This window comes from Callospermophilus lateralis, chromosome 6 (assembly GCF_048772815.1).
Source record: "Callospermophilus lateralis isolate mCalLat2 chromosome 6, mCalLat2.hap1, whole genome shotgun sequence".
NCBI lineage: Eukaryota > Metazoa > Chordata > Mammalia > Rodentia > Sciuridae > Callospermophilus > Callospermophilus lateralis.
In genome coordinates, this window is record NC_135310.1 from 148,010,198 (window position 1) to 148,030,430 (window position 20,233).

General features: G+C 40.3%; 1 protein-coding gene across 2 annotated transcripts in view; it reads left to right on the plus strand.

Moving 5' to 3' along the window:
* Positions 1-237: 237 nt before the first annotated feature.
* Smim13 (small integral membrane protein 13) overlaps positions 238-20,233 on the plus strand; it is a 120,588-nt gene continuing 100,592 nt past the window's right edge. Inside the window, exon 1 of one of the 2 annotated variants that reach the window (XM_076859192.1) lies at positions 238-790. In XM_076859192.1, the coding sequence (XP_076715307.1) occupies positions 715-790 (76 nt within the window). In that variant the 5' untranslated portion in view covers positions 238-714. The remainder of the gene's footprint in view (positions 791-20,233) is intronic. The other variant, XR_013091682.1, reaches the window with a different exon arrangement.

Below are 20,233 nucleotides of genomic sequence, written 5' to 3' on the forward strand. Positions count from 1 at the left end.
CGCTAGCAGTCCGCAGACAGAGGTGGCGGCCGGAGAAAGACCCAGGGCGGAGGGGCCTGCTGGAGGGAGAAGCGAAGCCTGGTTGCGATGCTTTCTGGGAGTTGTAGTCCTAGCAGGACAGCTCACTCCAGCCTCCGCCGGGCTTCGTACTACACCTCCCAGCAGCCCTCGCGTCCTGGCGGAGGCGAGCGGAGGGGGCGCTTGGTGATGAGCTGCGGCAGGGGGGAGGGGGCCGGGGGCCGAGAAGCCGCTGCGGCAGCCGCCGGGAGTCGTTGACATCTGGCGTCCCTGGGGGCCCTGGGATCCTCGGGCGGGCGACAACCTGGGCCTTGTGGCCGCTGCGTGTCTCCGTGCTCACCCCCTCTCCTCAGACACTCGGCGTCCGCCATGGAAGCGCATCCGGCTGCCACCGGGGTCTTCGGGCGTCGCGGTCCCGGGCTTCCCGGAGCGAAGAGAGGGTAACGGCGCCCCGAGGCCCAGCTCCCTCCTACGCCCCGCCCGCACGGGCGAGAAGGAGGGTCGGTGGACGGCCGCGCCGCGGTGCCCGCCTCCGCGCCGCCCCGCCCCGCCCCCTGGGGGCGCTGCCGAGGGGCGCACGCCGCCCATGCCGCCCCGGCGCCTCGCCGCGCCTGGCGCCCGCCGCTGAAGCCCGCTCGCGCCTGTCCGCTGCAGCCGCCGCGCCCGCCGCCTTGAGGCGACCACCCTCCGCCCAAGATGTGGCACAACGTCGGGCTGACGCTGCTGGTGTTCGTGGCCACGCTGCTGATCGTCCTGCTGCTGATGGTGTGCGGTGAGTGCCGCGGCCGCCGCGGGGGTAGTTCCGCGCGCCGGTGTGACTCGGGCTGCCAGCTCGCGGGTCGGGTTGGGAAAGAGCCAGCCCGCGAGAAGGGCGTGGACGGACAGCTGGACACCGTCGGCGCCCCGTTCCCTCCCCACGGGGGCGCGGAGCCGTGCCCCCGCCCGTGGCAGGCCCGCGGGCATCCCTGGGACGGCGACGACGGGCTGCAGGCTGGGCATCTCCGGTGCAGGTTGAACCAGATGCTGCTTCACCCCCCGGCGGCTGCCCGGAGTTGCCCTTCCTGCCACAGACTGCCCAGATTTTGACCATGTGGCCTGTTTTCCAGGGGAAGCGATCGGTTACTCTGTCCTTGTCCTCTAAAGGTTCTGACCCTAATGACAGAGAGGTTTCACTACTTTCATTTAACCAGGATTGGGACATACTTTGGTTTTCAGCGCACGTGAAATTGTTTACTTCGTGTTCGTGCTTCAGCTAAATTCCAGAAATGTTGAGAACAGGCAGAACTTAAAAACAACAGCTGTATTAAACTTCCAGGGTCAGGTAACTTAACCCTTCGTCCTGAAGTAGTGGTACTGTTTTGGGTATGTTCCTTCTTGGAATGAGAGAACATTAAACTTTCTTCCCAAGGCAGTGTTAAGAGTAATTTCGATCTTTTTTTTTTTTTTTTAATTTCTTTATACGCAGTAATTGGTAATCATAGGTCTCAGCAAAGAGGCTGGGCAATTGTGAAAATTTGCAAAGTATTTCAAGTAGATGTGAGTTTATTTATATTTAAAGATTAAAGTAGGGGTTCCAGTTGATGCAGTAATTAGTCAGAATTCACAATAAATCCTACAAAGCTTTTTTATTATACAGTTGAGGGTATTAGAGCTATGCTTGGAAAAGATATCTGTCCCTTTGTGCATATATCTTTCTATTTATACACTTGTATGTATATTTAAAATCGATTTTGATGGTGTTGAGGGCGAAATCCAAGGCCTTTATAAATAATAAGCACACACTCTACCACTGAGCTGTATACCCCCAGCCCTAATTTTTTTCCTCCTATGATATCAGAGCTAAAATTTTTAACTTGCATCTTTTCTTTTCTGAGGATATAAAACAATTGAAGTGTCTCTCAAAGTTCTGTTTGTAATGTCTGCCTTTTAGGCTAATTGAAGATGTTTAAGGTTCTTAAAGTAGGAAAAACCAGATTCTTGTGATTTATTTGGCTGTGGTGAAGGAGGAATGTACGTTATCCCTTTTGATTTGAACATACAAGTTACCTGGACATAGGGATGTGACATACAAACCACACCACACCTTGAATAGAATATTTGCCAAACTTACTGTGAGGCATCAGAATTTCTAATTGCTTTGCCATTTCTCAGTATCTATTTATTCATTTTTCTAAAAGTTTCTTACTTTTAGCTTCAGGAAACACAGAATAAGAGTGGTGAGGTATATAACACCTTATTTGATTGGATTGGTCAAGAACTGATAGCTTTATGAAGAAGTAATCCAAACGCTTTTTTTGAGACCTAATGATGGGGTAGAAGACCTAATGATGACTAGAATGGGGTTGGGACTTAGGAGAGGAGAGAAGGACCAGGCCATCCTTGAGAAATTGGGGCACTGTATTAGTTTGCTAGGGCCGCTGTAGCAAAATACCATAGACTGGGTGGCTTAATCAATCAATTCTCACTGTTCAAGAGGCCAGAAATCTGGGATCAGGGTGTCAGCAGGATTGATTTTCTTCTGAGGGTTCACTGCTTGGTTTGTTTATGTCCTTCTCCCTGTGTCTTCACATGGTCTGTCTTCTGTGTTTGTGTCCCTAATCTTTTATAAAGGACAACATTCTTTGAATTAGGATCCTCAACCTTATGACTTCATATAACCTAATTTACCTCTTTAAAGACCTTATCTCCAAATATAGTCACATTGGAAGTCAGGATTTAATATGTGAATTTGGCAACAGTAGGGGACACATTTCAGTCTATAATAAGCACCATGTCTTTAGCACTGGCTAGAAGGTGAGGGAGCAGTTGGATAGTTCAGGTGGATGTCCTTAAAACAGTTGCTACCTTTCTGGTGGTCACAAGCCCTTTTGAGAGTCTGATGAATGTTATTTATGAACACTTACTGTTTTAGAAAATTGTACCAAGACTTTTCTAGTTCAGAGATTTCATGAATTTTTTGTTTATTTTTGAGAAAAAGGAAAAAGAAGGTTTACTACTTTGAGAAGCACAGGAACTCCTTTCCCAGAGGCTGTGATTCTGCCCATCAATGGGAATAGGGGCTTTTAACGAGGTGGAGGCTACATTAACTGTGTTCTTGGTTGAAGTTGTAATACACTTGTTAACTTGGGAGATAGTAATTTCTGAGATCTTCTGGCCATTCCCAAAGTACAAGATTACTTGGATCCTATGGTGGGTGTGTGCTCAAGGACAGATAACTGCCTAAAATGGGAAAGAAAGGTAATCCTGTTCCCTCTGAGATTAGGGAGGGGAGATTAGGGAGAGGGGAAGAGAAGAAACATGTCCATTTTAAAATTAAGTTGCAGTGGTGGAGCAGCAAGGGCTACATTGAAGGCATGAAATGGATCGCTGTTTCATTTCCCCTGTTGATTTCTACATTCTCCTGAATTCCCTTTCTTAAACCCAAACATAGAGTACAGATTAAAAACCTTTGCTTTGGGGGGCTGGGTCTCTTGATTTCTAATTTCATTCGTCTGCAAACTGAGTGTTCAGTGCCTCCTAGGCACTGGAAACATGACTGGATCTGCTACAAAGAATTATAGCAGAGTTTGTTTTAGAACTCTTATAGACTCTTTTATATAGCAAATTCTGATTTTTCAAATTTCAGGTTCCTGGGAAGGTTTTTCTTCTGTCTGTATTGGTGGTTTCTTTATTCTCACTTCTCATTCGTGTCTAAAATGTTTTCCACCCCCATTATACAATGAGCTCCCTTGCCAAGTTCAGTAAAAAATGGCTGCCATGTTACCAAGTTGGTAGTTGTTTATCAGTCCTAATTGAACTTGACCTGTTATACTCACTCTATAAAATTGAGCATTCTCTCACAAGAATTTCTTTTCTTTATATACTCTTCTTTCATGGTGTTCTTCCTTCCATTCCCCATCTTCTCATCCCCTAGAATTTCTTAACTTTTTCTCTTTTTACCACAATTCATAATGAATTATATTATTCTCCATATTTTCCTAAGTACATCAATTACAAGTGTCATTTGGTTTGTATATACGTTTAACCACCATCTATGTATCTCTTTGAAGTAGTGTATGGGCTAGTACTTGCTCTTGCTCCATGGAATGCTTGCTATTTTTATTTTTTGTGCTATGTTTCTATAATGTACAAATATATTTCTGTTTTCTACTTATTCTCTCCCTAAGCTACCTTATCCATTCCTACTGACTTACCTACCAGATGTAGCAAATGAGTCTAAAATTTACGTCTCCAACTTTGATTTCTTCTTTGAGTCCCCAGCTTTTGCATCAGACTTTTGTTCCAATCCCAGTGGAGATCTAATAAGCATCTCAAATTTAATACATCTAAAACAGGACTTCTGATTCCTACCACCTGTTCCTTCCCCAGTTTTACCCATCTAAAGAATTCCGTATTTCAGTCCGTGGGTCAAGCCAAGAACTTAGGTATCATCCTTGGTTTAACCCTTTCCTTTACTCCCCCATCCATGCACATCAACCCCCTGTGCAAGTTTTCTGTTTTATTTCCCTGAAAAAAAATATGAAATATGTTCTGTTTTCTATTATCAATGCAGCCACCACCGCTGCCTTCATCACCGTCATCACTGTCATCACCATCATCACCATTGTCTTTGGCTGCTTTAATTTCCTTACTAGTGTTTTTTCCAGTCCATCTTTTCTTTCTGAATCACTTACCACATACTAGCTAGAATTTTTTGTTGTTGTTACTGGGGATTGAACTCAGGGGTGCTTAACTACTAACCACTGAGCCACATCCCCAGCCCTTTTTTAATATTTTATTTAGATACAGCGTCTTGCTAAGTTGTTAAGGGCCATGCTGAGTTGCTGAAGCTGGCTTTGAACTCACAAACCTGCCTCATCCTCTCCAGCTGCTGGGATTAAAGGCGTGCGCGGCACAGGCGCCCCCCCCTCCCCCCTGCCTGTTTCTTTTCTTTTTTTTTTTTTGTATGGAAGATTGAACCTGGGCACTGGACCACTAAGCCACATCTTCAGCCCTATTTTGTATTTTATTTAGATACAGGGTCTCACTGAATTGCTTAGTGCCTCCCTGTTGCTGAGGTTGGCTTTAAACTCACGATCCTGCCTCAGCCTCCTTCAGACAGTTTTTTAATAAGAAAATGTTTAATCAAATTTTAATAGAAGAAATATAGTTTCAAAAGTCAGTAGTATATGATCAAGAAAATAGTTCCTTTTAACCTTTAGATTCACTGCATTCCTGGTTATTTAATTCTGTATTTATATATATCATATTCATTGCTATCTCTGGTTTTGCAGTTTTAGACATTGTTAAGGTAGAGTCTCCCCCCACCTTCTTGCCATTAATAACACAATTTTTGGCTAACTTAATAGTCAGAATTTATATTTTGACTATGTAATTATTATTCCCTGCTGGTCAAATGGTATAATGTGACCACATATAGTTTCTTCTATGGTTCTTCATGTTTCTTGAAGTTAACAATTGCCTTTTAAATTTACTTAGTATTTTTTGTATGTTTCCATTGTTATTAGATTCCCCCTTCTAGTGTTTTATAATCCTTAACACATGCTTGTGTGTAATATTTCCCATATGTTTAAATAAATTGCTCTTCCCCTTCTTTCCCCTCCCAGTCCCAGGGCCCTTCTTTCTTCTCAGCAGCTGTCATTTACACATGGGAAGCTGAATTTTCTCTGCTACCCTGTTCTGCACATATTCTGGATTCATGGCATCGTTTACGTTCTTGTTGGAGCATGCTTTGTAGTAACTCTAAGAAAGAATACAGGGAAAATAGTTTTTTGAGCTTACACATACTTTTAAATGTCTTTTATTTTTTACTCTTGATCAATAGACTGGGGTTGTAAATAATTTTCATTTAGAATTTTAGAATTATTAATTCATTGATTTCTAGCTTCTAGGTTTGATTTTGAGAGATTCAATTCAACCTGTTTCTTTGTCTTTATAGGACATCTTTCTAGATGTTTTTAAATAGTCTTCTTATCTTTGACATTCTGAAATGTCAGTATGATACATCTTGGTATGTGTCCCTTTCATTTTGCTGGATCCTTTTAATTCAGAATTTGCTTTTCATTTCTGGAAATATTTCTGCAAGCCCTTTGATAATTTTCTCTAGGCTATTTTGTATGTGTGTGTTTTCCCCCTAACACTTCTGTTACTTGGAGTGGAACCTCTTGGGCTCATCCTTTAATTTTTAATTTTTGTCTTCTGTTTTCTTTCTTACTGCCATCCTTCTTTCTAGAGATGTTTTGGATTTTATCTTCTATTTATTGTATTGAATTTTAGTGTTAGCTATACAGTTTTTAATATCAGAGCTTCTTTTGTTCTCTGATTCCTCTTTTATAGAATGTTTTTATTATTTTATTACATGTCTGCATTCAGTCTTATCTTCCAAAACATAATAGTTTTATATATGAAATATATTATTTTGATAAAGTGCTCTTCTTCCTGTATTGACTTTATTTCTCCTATGTTTCTTTCTGCTTATTTGCTTTAGGCTCTTTTTCCTTTTTTTTTTTTTTTTTTTTTTTTGTGGTACTGGTGATTGAACCCAGAGCCTCATGCTTGCTAGGCAAGGACTCTATCACTGAGGTACATCCCAGCCCTTTGTATTTTATTGAGACAGGATCTTGCTAAGTTGCCCAGGCTGACCTCAAACTTGTGATCCTCCTGCCCCACAGACTCTGGAATAAGTGGGATTACAGGTGTGCACACACTAAATGGGGCCTGGGCTCTTGGTGTGGGAGTTTTTCTGTACCTGGCTAGTGGTCTGCTCTCTGTTCATATTTAAGTGTGAGGTAATAGAAGATGATGATGATTTCTCAGTCAGCTCCCGGGTAAGATCAGGGTGGCTGGGCAGTGACAGTCTGTTCTGTAGAGTTTTACCCAGTTGTTAGTATCTGGAGGTTCTTTGTGGGTATTCTCCAGAAAGGAGTTCTCTTGTTTCGTAGTTGGGTATTGTAAGAGTGCACTGTTGAGAGTAGACTTTCCACCATTCCTTTGTTGCTCTTTCTTCCAGCCTTTTGTGAGGTTTTTCCTTGTGTTTGGCTTCAACTGGTATCTTCTGCCATTCAGATTTTTGTTTCCTCTGCTTTGCTAGACCAGTTGTCACTTGTCCTCAGAGTAATCTTTTAAAAATGTCCCTCCTTGGAAAGGGGAAATACTGAGAAATGATATTGGCCAAATTATATTGTTATATTTTGTGCACATATGAATATGTAACAATAAATTTCATCATTGTGTATAACTATAACGTCCCAATTGAAAAGTGGGGGGAAAAGATGATTCCCTGCTTTTACAACCCATCCTCTGGTGGTTTACCATTTCCTTTGAAATACTCCAAGTTTCTTACTGGGGACAACCCAGGTCTGTCTGTTGCAGCCCACCCCTATCTACCTCTCTGATCTCTCTCCATTCTCACTACTACTCAACATTCAAGGATGGGCCAGCTTTGTGCCTTTTGCAGGACATTTGTTTTCTCTTCCTCAGGCTTTTCATAGGACTGGTTTCTCATCATTCAGGTTTCATATTAAATGTCATCTCAGAGACTTTCCCTGACTACCTGTGGTAGCCCATCCAAACACTCTTTTTCTCTTTTACTCTTTGTTTTCAGAGCACAGAGCATTTTGCACTTTCAGAAATGAGTTATTTCATGAGTCTTTTTCCTCTGTCAGAGGACAACAGTGTGACAATTCAGTTTAATGAACTGTTGAACCCAAACTCTGGAGACTAAGGGTTCTCTGAAATAAAAGGTTTTTTTGAGCTGTTATAGATATTAACTGGAGAAGGACAAGGTCCTAGGGCAAGTTCTGCAGCTACCAGAAACAGGGTTAGATAACAATTATAAATGTGTTCATTGGATTTAAGAGCCAAAAGCATTTTTATAATGAAAATGTGGGAGGGAAACCATACATTGTTTACTGTGAACTTCTATTGGCTATAGGTAGAAGAGGCAGGATAACACAAAGCACAGACCATTTTGGAACAGTGGGGAACATAAGGCGAGTACTTGTTGCTTCTGGATTGTTTGGGGAGAGGAGTTTGGAAAGTTTATATGTAAGCAGGAGGCTATAGGAGGGGAGATGGAAGATGGCTGCTGGGGGCTCTAAGTCAGAGTTTTAACATTCTTTCAGGAATAGAACAGTCTAATAGTCTAATTGGTTTCAACTCATAGACTTTTCCCTCTTTACCCTCTTACCCTTTGTGATTAAATTTAGGGCATCTCAGAATTTTTCTTCTATCACTTTTTTTTTTTTAAAACAACAGATAATTTATTAAAAAAATTTGGTTTAGGTACCAGCACTGGTGACTTTGGCCTTGACTCTTGACCCAGCACTATTAGAAATAATCTGCTTAACAGACTCAGGGCTGTGAGCCTAGGAGTGGCTATGGCTTCTCACCTGGAAATGATTATGTCTTAGAACCTTCACACAAGGTGTCTTTTATGTAGTGTTTTTCAAAGTCTTGGTTGGCATTGGTCCTTTTACTCTTAGGCTCTTTTAACCTTGCCACCTCTAATCAAGTCAATACACACTTCTCAGGCTGGTTAGGTAATTCTGATTCAGTGAATTGGTTTCATGGGTGTCTTTCTGGTATCTAAAAAACCATGACTGTGGAGTGGCTTCCTGACTGTATTGTTTTTCAGGGAGAACGAGCAGAGCAGTGGGACTTGGAAACAGGGCTAATGGGACAGAGCTGCTGCACCCACAACTGCATCTCCCTCTGGAAGACCTATCAGATCTTGATCAGCTTTATTTTTGATTCTAGAATGAGGCAGCACTTCAATTTATAAAATAGAATAAATTTCTGATGGGCCATGCTAGAAGAGCCAGGGCTGAAGAAAGACATAAAAGAACAAATAGTAGATTTGTCATTTCAAAGTTATTTTTCTTGCAAGGTGGGGGACCAGTAGGACAGAACGATAGAAAAATAACTGATTGGTTAACATCAGGTTACTTTTCTTGTGTAAGGATTAAGGCACAAGGAACTTCATTATCATGCCAATTGAAACTGGCCTGTTTGAGACATTTGGCTGTTCTCTACTTAATCCTGATTTGTTGGAAGGTCAGATAAGGAGTTTCAGCTCAGTGACATGGAACTTTAACCTGAGTGACTCCATTTTGATTTTTAGCCTGGTCTATGCAGGAGGTTAGTCCAAAACAGTAGACTCCTGTAATTTTTATTTAACACTACCACTTAGAGTGTAAACTCGATGAAATCAGTGACCTCTCTGGTTTGTTTACTACTCTATCCCTAGAATCTAGAATCTAGAATATTGCCTGGCACATTACATAGTAGTAAGTAATGAGCTTAGTCCTTGTCCCCAATGCCAGTCTAAAAATAAGGACACGGTTTTGAGAAAAAGGAAGAAGTTTTATTGCTTTGCAAGGGGGAAAAAAAAAAAGGAAACACAAGACTCCTGTCCCAAAGGTTGTGATTCTGCCCATCAGGGAACAGGGTTTTTTAAGAGGTGATTCAGAGGAATCCTGTTTTCTGAGATTAGGGAGCAGAGATGAGGAAGGAGAAAACCAAAGAGGAGAAGATTGGGGAGGAGAAGGTCAGGGATAAGGCCAGGGAGGAGAAAAAACATGTCAGTTTTAGAGCAACAAGGGATATATTCAAAGCATAAAGTGGATGACTGTTACATTAGCCTCTCAGCTATTTAAAGAATGAAAAATTCCTTAGACATTACCATTATTAAAATTCTCTTTACAAGTAAGTCTTCAGTATGGTACAAGCTAGGATTGCTTCAAGATGAATAGCCCTTATATTATTTAGTAAAATATAGTTACTGAACTTTTATGTACATTTGCTTGGGGTAGTTAGTGGTCATGGATGTCCAAAGCATGATCTCTGCTCTTGAGGACTTTATACTCCACTAGGGAAGATATTCCCCCAACAGATAACTCCAGTATACAACCCAACAATACCTAATACCCAGGCTGCTGTTTTTCCTTCTGGTTGTCTCAGATCTCAGAATCTTCACCTAAAACAAAACCTGATTATTTTACCTTCCCAATTCATTCTCATTCATTGGGCAACATGCTTTCAATTTTTTTTTATTTTATCATTGGACAAATAGGTTGCAATAAGGATAGCATTTGGAACATAGTATGAGCTGATGAATATTTGAATGAATGAATGAATTTTTAGTCCTCAAATAATTAGTTAGGATGAGGATATAGATGGGAACCAGAGGTATATGGATTGTGGTACTTTATGTCTATCACCTACAGAGTTTATCCTTTTTTAAGGGCAATGGGGAGCTGGGTAGGAGTTTTTCACAGGGAATTTAAAATTCTGTACATTGTTATGGCGATGTGTGGGAGGGGGAGAATAGAAGCAAAGAAACCTGCTAGTATCACCTGAGGAGGGCTTGGGGAGACCTCAACTCAGGAGGATGGGGTCCTTGATGTACTTGATGGAAAAGAATTTCAGCATGAGTCAGATGAGGCACAGAGATTTATTTAGGAAAGCAAGGAGTACACATTCAAGGGAGAATGCAGGCTGTCTTGAGTGAGAAGCAGTGCATTGGTTTGTGTTCTAATATTCACAGAGCGACAGTAGCTAGAGGGTTAAACTAGAGGTGGAGTCAGGCAGAATTACTTAGTTTTGCATCAGTTTTTCTTGCACTTGCATATTGCCTTGCATCATGCTGCTCTCCGTGGGCAAGGACATGAGCAGAAAGATGAGGGCTGGGTTTTCCTGTTCAGAAGTTGCTTGTTTTGCATTCCAGGGTTCATGGACACTTCCTGCATTCCAGTGCTTCCTGGGCAGGTCTCTTGAGAGATTCAGTGTATCTTTTTTCCTCTTGTATCCCTAAATTCTTATCTCAATAGGTTTATGTGAAGTGTTGGCAAAAACTGGAACTAAGGCCAAAACAGTAGAGGCTGGGAATGATGGAAGCCTTCTGATTCTAGGGTGATCCAGCAGCAGTGAGGTCACTTCTGTCTGCTCTGTCACTGTAAAGAGTATGTGGGATTTGAAGTTTTTGGGCAGACTTAGAACTCAGTCAGCATAAGTCCTAAGAGAAGATCGGAGCAGAGCCCCTTCGGAGTTTGGCTTGGTTTCTCACCCTACTTCAGTCTGGCCTGACAGACTTTGCACAGGCTATAATTAACAGGCTTGGTGGAGTACCCAGTCCCAGGTTCCTGCTGTGCCTAGCAAAATCAAGGGGTTAGTGAGAGTGAACAGAATTGGACTCAAGCCACCTGTGACTGTGATCACATCACACCACCAGCATTGCCACTTACTAGCTTTGTAGCTTGAGCAATGCCCCAATCTTTAGTTTTAGCATATAGGTGAAGTCACAGTGGAATCTGGGAATACGGAGGTTGACAGTTTCTGCTTATCTGCTAACATTGAAATCTCTCTAACATTGAAATACAGGTGAATAAATATGGAATTAATGTTTGAAAATGGATTTTCAAAGACAATCTAGTTCTAAGATCCTTAATTTAATATGGTTTTGCTTAGAATAATATATATTTCAAAGATAATGGTAGAATAAGGTAAAATGTGTTGATCAAAGAAAAGTGTGAACAGAGTTTTCAGGTCATCTAGTTCACTGGTTTTTGTAACAATCTGCAAAGGCCTGTTCAAAGATAAACTTAGGCACACTAACATTTTAAGCAATGTGTTTGAGCAAACTGGTTCATAAATCAGGCAGTGCCAAATAGAAAGGGGTTTTACCAACAAATGGTATGAGGGAGAAAGGTGCATGGAACAAGGTAGAAAAAGTAGAAAGTCTCTAGTCAGAGGCTTGTTGGTAGTTTCTGATTGTATAGGCTTAAGTCTAGTTGTGCTGTTTATGTCAAGTTGGGTTTTGATTTGCTTATGTAGGAACCCAAAGTGCAGGAGCCATTTCAACCTCAGGCCTCCAGTTATTTTAACAGATATGTCAAGATTTTGACACATAATTACTTTTTTTTTTTCCATACTGGGAATTGAACCCAGGGCACGCTATCATTGAGCTATACCCACAGCCCCTTTTCTTTTTTAATTCTTTTTTCTTTCTTTCTTTTTTTGTACCGAAGATTGAACCCATGAGTGCTTAATCACTGAGCCACATCCCCATCCCTTTTTATATATTTTTTAAAATTTTGAGACAGGGTCTCGCTAAGTTTAGGGCCTTATTGAGTTGTTGAGGCTGGCTTTGAACTTGAAATCCTCCTGCCCCAGACTCCCCTGCTTCTGAGACTACAGGTGTATGCCACTGAGCCTGGCCTCTTTTTAAATTCTTGAGACAAAGTCTCACTAAGTTTCTTGAGGCTAACATAGAATTTGCCATCCTTCTGCCTCAGCTTCCTGAGTTTCTGGGGTTATAGGCATGCACCACTTTGCTAAACATGATTCTTATTTATGATTCTTATTTGCTGAAGTGTAATTAACTCACATCATATTAATGTCAGTGTGTTTTGAGTAGGATGTACTGTACTTCTCAGGTCAACCTGATTTATAGGGTTGTTCCTTATCTTCGTGAAAGGAAACCACCAGTTCTTGCCATATTTTAGCTACTATATTATAGAGTAGGAATCTTCAGAGCTAACATTGAACTCTGAAATAGGTCAATTGGTAGACATCCAAAAATCTTTAAATTCATGGGTAGTTTTTGTGAGGTGGCACAGGGAGAATGGAAGTTGGTTGGTTTTAGGAATCACCTGTGTGCCAGTATGGTTTTAAGGCATAGGGAATACAGTGGAAACCCTACATTTCCCTTCTTTAACAAACTTGCATCTCATGGAGAGGACAATCAATATTAATACAGTGGTTTATGAAAAGTAAGCCTGAGGTTCTAAAGCAAACAACCAAGAGAGCTTGTATTGAGGAAATAGCATTGTTGAAAGATTTTAAAATTATATTAATGATACTTAAAATTCTCTGTCACAGCGATAATAGTCTCCTGTGTGCAGTTTGCTCTAGAGGGGAAGAGCTGGGCATGGTGGCTCATACTTTTTTTTTTTTTTTTTTGGTGGTGCTGGTTCTAATCCTGTCAATTTGGGAGGCTGAGGCAGGAGGCTCATAAATTCAAAGCTAGCTTCAACAACTTAGGCTCTGTCTCAAAAAAAAAAAAAGGTGGGGGGCTGGGGATTAGGGATGTGGCTGAGTGGTTATATGCCCTAGGTTCAAGTTAAGCCATTATACCAAAAAATCCCAATACCCCCACAAAAGGGAATGTGTGTGTTAAGTTCAGTGTGTGAATTTTGCGGGAATATAAACACTCAGTTTGTAGCAGATAAGTGAAATCATATTATCATTCCTTAAACCGTATTTTGTGTTTCAGCCATACCTTCACCACAAAAACCTGATATGCACCGTTAAAATTTGTTGCTTTCTCTTAGGTAAATTGGCTCTCTTCAATAGCTGTGAGTTACTTTGAGCCTTTGTTTTCTTATCTAGAAAATAGGAATAGGGGTTGCTGTCTTAACAAGTTAAGAGAAATTATGAGGATTCGATGTTGAATGTAAAAACACTTTGTGATCCAAGAAGTATATAATTGAAGATGAAATTACAGTTATTCCCATGGGTTTCAGGCATATTAGTGGCAGTGGTTCATCATTCAAGTTCATCTATCATTACTACCCTTCTGCTGCTAGCACACTTATCTTGAGTAGAAGCACAGTGTTTCATGAAATTTATCTTTTGACCTAATGTTTAGTAATAACTAAGCACACATAAATGAGTGTTCCTTCATTATCCCACAATACACACACTCTATTGCCAGCCAGTTTTTCTGACTTACAGTGCTTATCAGTGTGAGACTGGAGCAAGGCACAAACTCACCTTCCATGCTGTGAAGGACAGCTGTTTTAATAGTCAGCCTTAGTTTCTGATTATAGGTACCTATAGATAGGCCTCCCTCCCTCACCCCTCCCTTTCTTTTCTTCCTTCCCCTCTTAATCTTTCTAAATCCCAGGACAGCTGTGTAAGACACATGTCTATAAAATAAGAGTAGATAAGATGTTTCTAGTGTGTATGTGTGTCAGGCTTGAGTGGGAGGAATTATGTGATCTGTACTTCTGTACAAGGGTTAAGTCCTTTTCAGTAAAAGGTTGCCTAGGTTTTAGTGGTTTTTCTTTCCTCATCCTCTGCTTCCCAAATACATATGCACACCCAGAAGAAGTTAGTTACTCTAGGACCCGGAATCCAAATTAGGTTGTTCTAGTCTTATAGTAAATAAATTATACATCCTAACTGGTTATTCTGTCCCTGTGTCTGTGAAGCCTCTTCCTCTGCAAGACAGACCTACGTACATTAGCTACATACATTGACTCTTGTAACCAATAATATGTACAGGTTGATATTTCATTTTATATTAGGGAACTTCCCATTTGTCTTTTCTTACATTCATAGTATACAAGAGAATGAGCTCTGAGTACATAAAGTTTACATTAACCCATTCTAGTCACCAGACAGTACAGTTCTGCTTAGAGCAGAGACATTCATCTTTATGTCCAACTTCTGTCCTTCTTAGTCTGTTTTCTACTGTTAAATGGAATACCACACACTGAGTGAATTGTAAGCAATAGCAGTTGGTTTGGCTTGCATTTCAGGGGTTGGAAAGTCCAGGAGCATGGTGCTGGCATCTGTTGAAGGCCTCTGTGCCATGTCGTAACATGGTGGAGGGCCAGGCAAATGCAGGGCAAGACAGGGCCCAACTTTTAACAAAACCATTTTTCTGACACTTAACCCACTCCTATGATAATTGTGTAAATTCACTCATGAAGGCAGAGCCCTTATGACCTGATCACCTCTTAAAGATGTCCACCACCTCTTAATACTGGTAAAATAACAGATGAACATGAGTTTTGGAGGAAACATTAAAACATAGCACAATCCATTACACCAGATCTGTTGTCATCCTATAACATCACCCCACTCCTAAGTGATGGCAGGGAAGTTTCTATGTAGCTCCCTTTATATACTCACACTGTCTCACTAGGAAGTATTAATGTGACCTGTGGAGTCTTCTCAGGCAGGCGCTCTGGTCAGCTGTTGCTCTAGTCTCTTCCCTAGAGGCATTTCACTGTGTATATTTTTTTTCCTTTTCCTCGGCCAGTCTCCAAAATTGATCATCAGCAGCACTCTTGCTTCTTCTTCACTCTCATTTCTGTTTTTTACAAACTTACATGTGACATCAGAATTACTTAATAAGCTTAATAAGCTGATCCTTTACATAATGGAGCAGATCTTCTAGGCTGTGTTTTGAGAGTATGAGCTAAAAAGTCATAGAAAGAAAGATGGGGAAGGAGCGGCATTGTGCAAAGCGAAGCATAGAGAAGGATGAAGAAGAGTGCAGAAACAGTGCTGAGAGAATGACATTAGTTCTGATCCCTGGTAGGAGTGCCTTCTCCACAGGCTCTGAGACACCCATGTCAGTTTATTGCCATTTTTTGGTTTAGCTAAGTCTTAGAGTTTCTGTTACTTGAATTAAAAGCTGCTTTACTAGAATAACAGATGAACTATGTATATGACTTTCTCCTTTGTGTTGTATTTGTTGTAAGATTACCACAAATAAGAGAACAGAACCCTATTAGCTACAAGAAATGTGATATGCCAGAAATATGTGATGAGATAGTTCAGTTAAACTAAATAACAATTTGGCCATTAGGTGTTATGTGCAAAACTTTTCTATCCCCAATTTTTTTAAAGACTATTATTATTTTCCTGTCTAATTAACATATCTTTGAATATCTTAGCAGTTTTATTTGGCATTATAGTGTCTCTCTTAGTTTCTTTGCTAAGTCATGCTTTTCCTGTGTATACCCATTGGGGGTTTATAGTGCTTCTTTTCCCAAAATGTCTTGGGTAGTTGCTTTTCCTTCAAACTACCTATAATTTTTAGCATCATCCTTTGTTCAAACTGGTAGCATTGTTTGATAAACACTCTGTTGTGCATAGAAGCATCTTCAGTGCTAGGTACTGTGATTTAGAGAGTCCCCTCACCCCAGCCCCTGCTCCATCTCTTCCCAGGTTAAGGTTATTTATTTGTTAATTTTTCATCAGGGATTGAACTCAGGAACATTTGCCCATTGAGCCACATCCCAGCCCTATTTTATATTTTATTTAGAGACAGGATCTCACTGAGTTGCTTAGCACCTTGCTTTTGCTGAGGCTGGCTTTGAACTTGCTATCCTGTCTCAGCCTCCTGGTGGCTGGGATTACGGGCATGCGCCACTGCACCTGGTCCCAGGTTGTTTTATAGTTCTGTCAAAAGTTAAGTCCCTCAGAGGACATCTTGTTGAACTAGTCAATTTAGTGACTACTGGTACCATTCTTATCAACACTAGGATTTATCTCTTCTTTGCCCTTCCCATCCTATCATTACAATAGTCATTGTAAAAAACCCACAGTGGCTATTTGTTCATCTGCCCAGCAGATTTACTCCTCACGTTTATTAGGGGAATTTTTCTACCTCATGCTTTTTTTGTCACAGTGCCACTGTCCATATCCTTCCATGCAAACCACACAGGACATAAACCTAGGCAGAATTTCGCACTTTTAATGTTTGCTTATCTCCAGATTTGAGGATAACAATTATAGAAGTATGGAGACTCCATGGTTTAGCAGGCCTGGATGGGAGGAGAGTGGTGGTGGGGCATGGTATAATTTGCTTCTCTAGACCCTGGGGTCTTTCCCATTGTCACTGCCTTCAGAATTTTCACTTGGAATTAAATATCCATACTATTTGGTTGCTGACAGTGATTTAAAAAATTTGAGGGTGTGTGTTTTATAAAAATTGGAGAAGCTACTACCCTCAGCTCTTTATTTTGTAGATGTTTGTGCTAGAGACTTTGTTTTCTAATATTAATCATCTCAAGGTCACTAGAACATTTTATGGTTAGAAATCCAGTGGTGATGGCCCTTCAATCATGATCTCCTTTCAGTAAAAGATTTCCCTTTTCTTATCATCTCCCTTATTCTTCTTTATGGTCACTTATTACCTTGTAGACACTGTTGGAGTCTTTGGTCTTAATGAAGTCAAGACCATCATCTTTTACTGACTTGTAAGCAGCAAAGAGGTGTTTATTGCAGCAGTTTTATACACTCTCTGGGGAAGGCAGGGACTTCACATACATCATAGCATCTCTTAGCAAATTATCACACACCTCGGGAAAATCATAAAACAACTCTAAAACATGATTAGCATATTCACTGGCGGGAACAAGTTGGGTAAAGGTGATTGGTTAGTACAAGAGGGGGATTCGTTTGAACTGATTGGTTTAAACCACGAGGGGTGTACGTGCTGAACTACATGGTTTCCCAACATGTTATCAACCACCATAAATTACTGGGAGGGTCATCTGGAATCCCAATTATTTTCCCTGTCTCATGCTGATTGGCAGTTGCTAGGGGGTTGCTATGGGTCCTCACCCAGCCTGACTAAGTCAGGGACACTTGGCACAGCAGATCTCTCCAGTTATTTGTAGATAAACAATTCAGCAGGGTGGGTATGTGCCTAGGAGTGCTCTGTGGGTCTTTCCAAGGACAAGGGTCACGCCCCCTTCCTGACTTATAATTTCTTGATAGTACATTCACTTTTATAATGTGTTTAACACAGTATCTTGTCAAATAAGTTCTTACAACTTGAAGTTATGTTCTGAAAACTAAAGAGCTTTGGAAATTTTTTTTTTTTTTTTTTTAGTATCTATTGAAAGCAACTGACTTTACTAATTTAGGCCAATTAATGACATTGAGGAGGTATTTTAAAAAATCAGTTTACGTAAGTATTTTTGATTTATTTATCAGCTTTTTTAAAAAATATTTTTTAGTTATACATGGGCACAATATCTTTGTTTGTTTATTTTTATGTGGTGCTGAGGATTGAACCTAGTGCCTCACATGTATGAGGCAAGTGCTGTGCCACTAAGCCATATCCCCAGCCCTATTTATCAACTTTTTAATTATTTTTCCTGATTATCAAAACCATGCATGTGTAATGTGGGAAGATTTGGGTGAGTACAGGGAAGTATTACAAAAACAGTGTAGGTTCCCGAGTAATCTTCAGGTTCAGTTCAATCCCTATAAAAATTTTTGCTGCCTTTTCCCTAAAAGTTGACACACTTATTCTGAGACTCACCTGTAAATGCAAGTGACTCAATAATCAAAAGACAAACTTGAAAAAGAACACAGTGGGTGTATACTTGGTTTCAATACTTAATACAAAGTTACTGTAATCAAGATGGTGTGGTATTGATATAAAGCTAGGCATACAAAGTTAGTAGATTTGAGACTCCAGAAATAAACTACTAAGTGATTGATTTTTGACAAAGTTGTCAAGACCATGTTCTGGGTGAAAAATATTTTCAATGATGACCTGGGACAACTTGATATCCATATATAAAAGAATGAATTTGGATTCACCTCTCACACCAAAATTAACTAGAGTGGGTCAAAGACTTAAATGTAAGAGTGTTACCACCTTTGACCTGTGACGAGTCCTTGCTTCCCCAATGTTGAAGAATAACACCAGAGAAGCACTCGAGGCAAGGTCAGAGTGGAAATTAGAAGTTTATTAAAGGACAGCAGAAAAGACTTCTCCCGGAGGAAGAAGGGGACCCAAGAGATGGAATCCATGGAAGTTCCTTCAGTGATGGAATCTAGGTGGGAAGGCCTGAGGGGTGGGACACAGGTGGGCCAAAGAAGTAATCTGGTCAGGAAGGACTTCTGAGTCAGCATCTTCAAGTTTGCTGGGGGCTGTTCATTAACACTTCTTTGGGATGGGCTCTGGCCTTGGGCTTTTCCTGGACTTCATTAACATCCCAAGATTTGTTCAACTCCCCGCCCCCCCCCCCAATTCATTCTCAATATAGCCTCCATTTTAGATCTCACTCGATATTATACCCGATTTACTTAACTACACTGACTACCTAACTTTTTATTTATATATATATATATTTTTTTTAAATTTAAATAATTTTTATATAAATAAATATTTATTTAAATATTTTTAGTTGTAGATGGACACAGTAGATTTATTTATTTTTTATGTGGTGCTGAGGATCGAACCCAGTGCCTCACACATGCAACGCGCTTTAAGCACTCTACCGCTGAGCCACAGCCTCAGCCCCTTCTGACTACCTAACTTTTCAAGAGCTGAAACTATGAAGCTCTTTGAGTACATAGGTGTAAGTCTTCATGACCTTGGATAAGTCAGTAGTTTCCTATATAGGACACCAAAAGCATAAGCAGCTAAAAAGACTTAAATAAAAGAGAGATAACTTAGACTTCTTCAAAAATCAAGAACTTTTGTGCTTCAGAGGACATTATCAAGGCAGCAAAAAGATAGCTCACAGAATGGGAGAAAATATTTATACAACATATCTGATAAGCATCTGTGTAATACATAAAAAACACCACTTAATAATTTTTAAAATGAGTGACTAGACATTTATCCAAAGAAATTAGGCAAATGGCTAATAAGCACAGAAAAGTGGTCAACATTATTATTTATGAGGAAAATGAAAATCAGAATATACCTGCTAGGTTGACTGTTTAGATGGACAGTAAAAGGTGTGGGTGAGGATGGGAGTGTTGCTGGTGGTAGCACAGAGTGCTGCAATTGCTTTGAAAAGCAGTTTAGCCATTTCTGAGGCAGTAAAATATAGACCTACCATATTACCCAGCAATTCTAGATATATACCCAAGCATGGATAGACATGCCAACACTTGTATACAGATAATCACTGTAGCCAAAAAGTGGAAACTAATTTTTATTACAGCCCAAAAGAAGAAACAACCCACATGTCCAATCAGTTGGTAAAAGTTTAAACAAAATATGATATATTCATACGGTGAAATGAAAATAAAAAGAAAATGAAGTACTTACATGTGCAACAGTACAGAGGAACCTGGAAAACAGCCAAAGTGAGCAAAGGCCAAATATTTATGATTCCATTTATGTGACATGTTTGGAATAGTCAAGTTCATGGCCACATGAGTAGAGTAGTGGTTGCCAGAGGCCATGGGAGGAGAGAATAGAGAATGAGTGCTAAAGGGTTTTGGAGTTTTGGGGGGATTGTTAAAAATGTTCTGGAGTTCAGTAGTGATACGCATATCCTTGTGAATATACTAAAAACCACTGGATTTTACAGTTTAAAAGGATGAATTTCATGGTACATGAATTTTATCTCTAGAAGAAGAAATAACTAAAAAAACAACAGTTAACCTCAGGTGCCTCTGCTCAGGGATCACTGTAGTTCACATTAACTGAGCTTTTTACAAA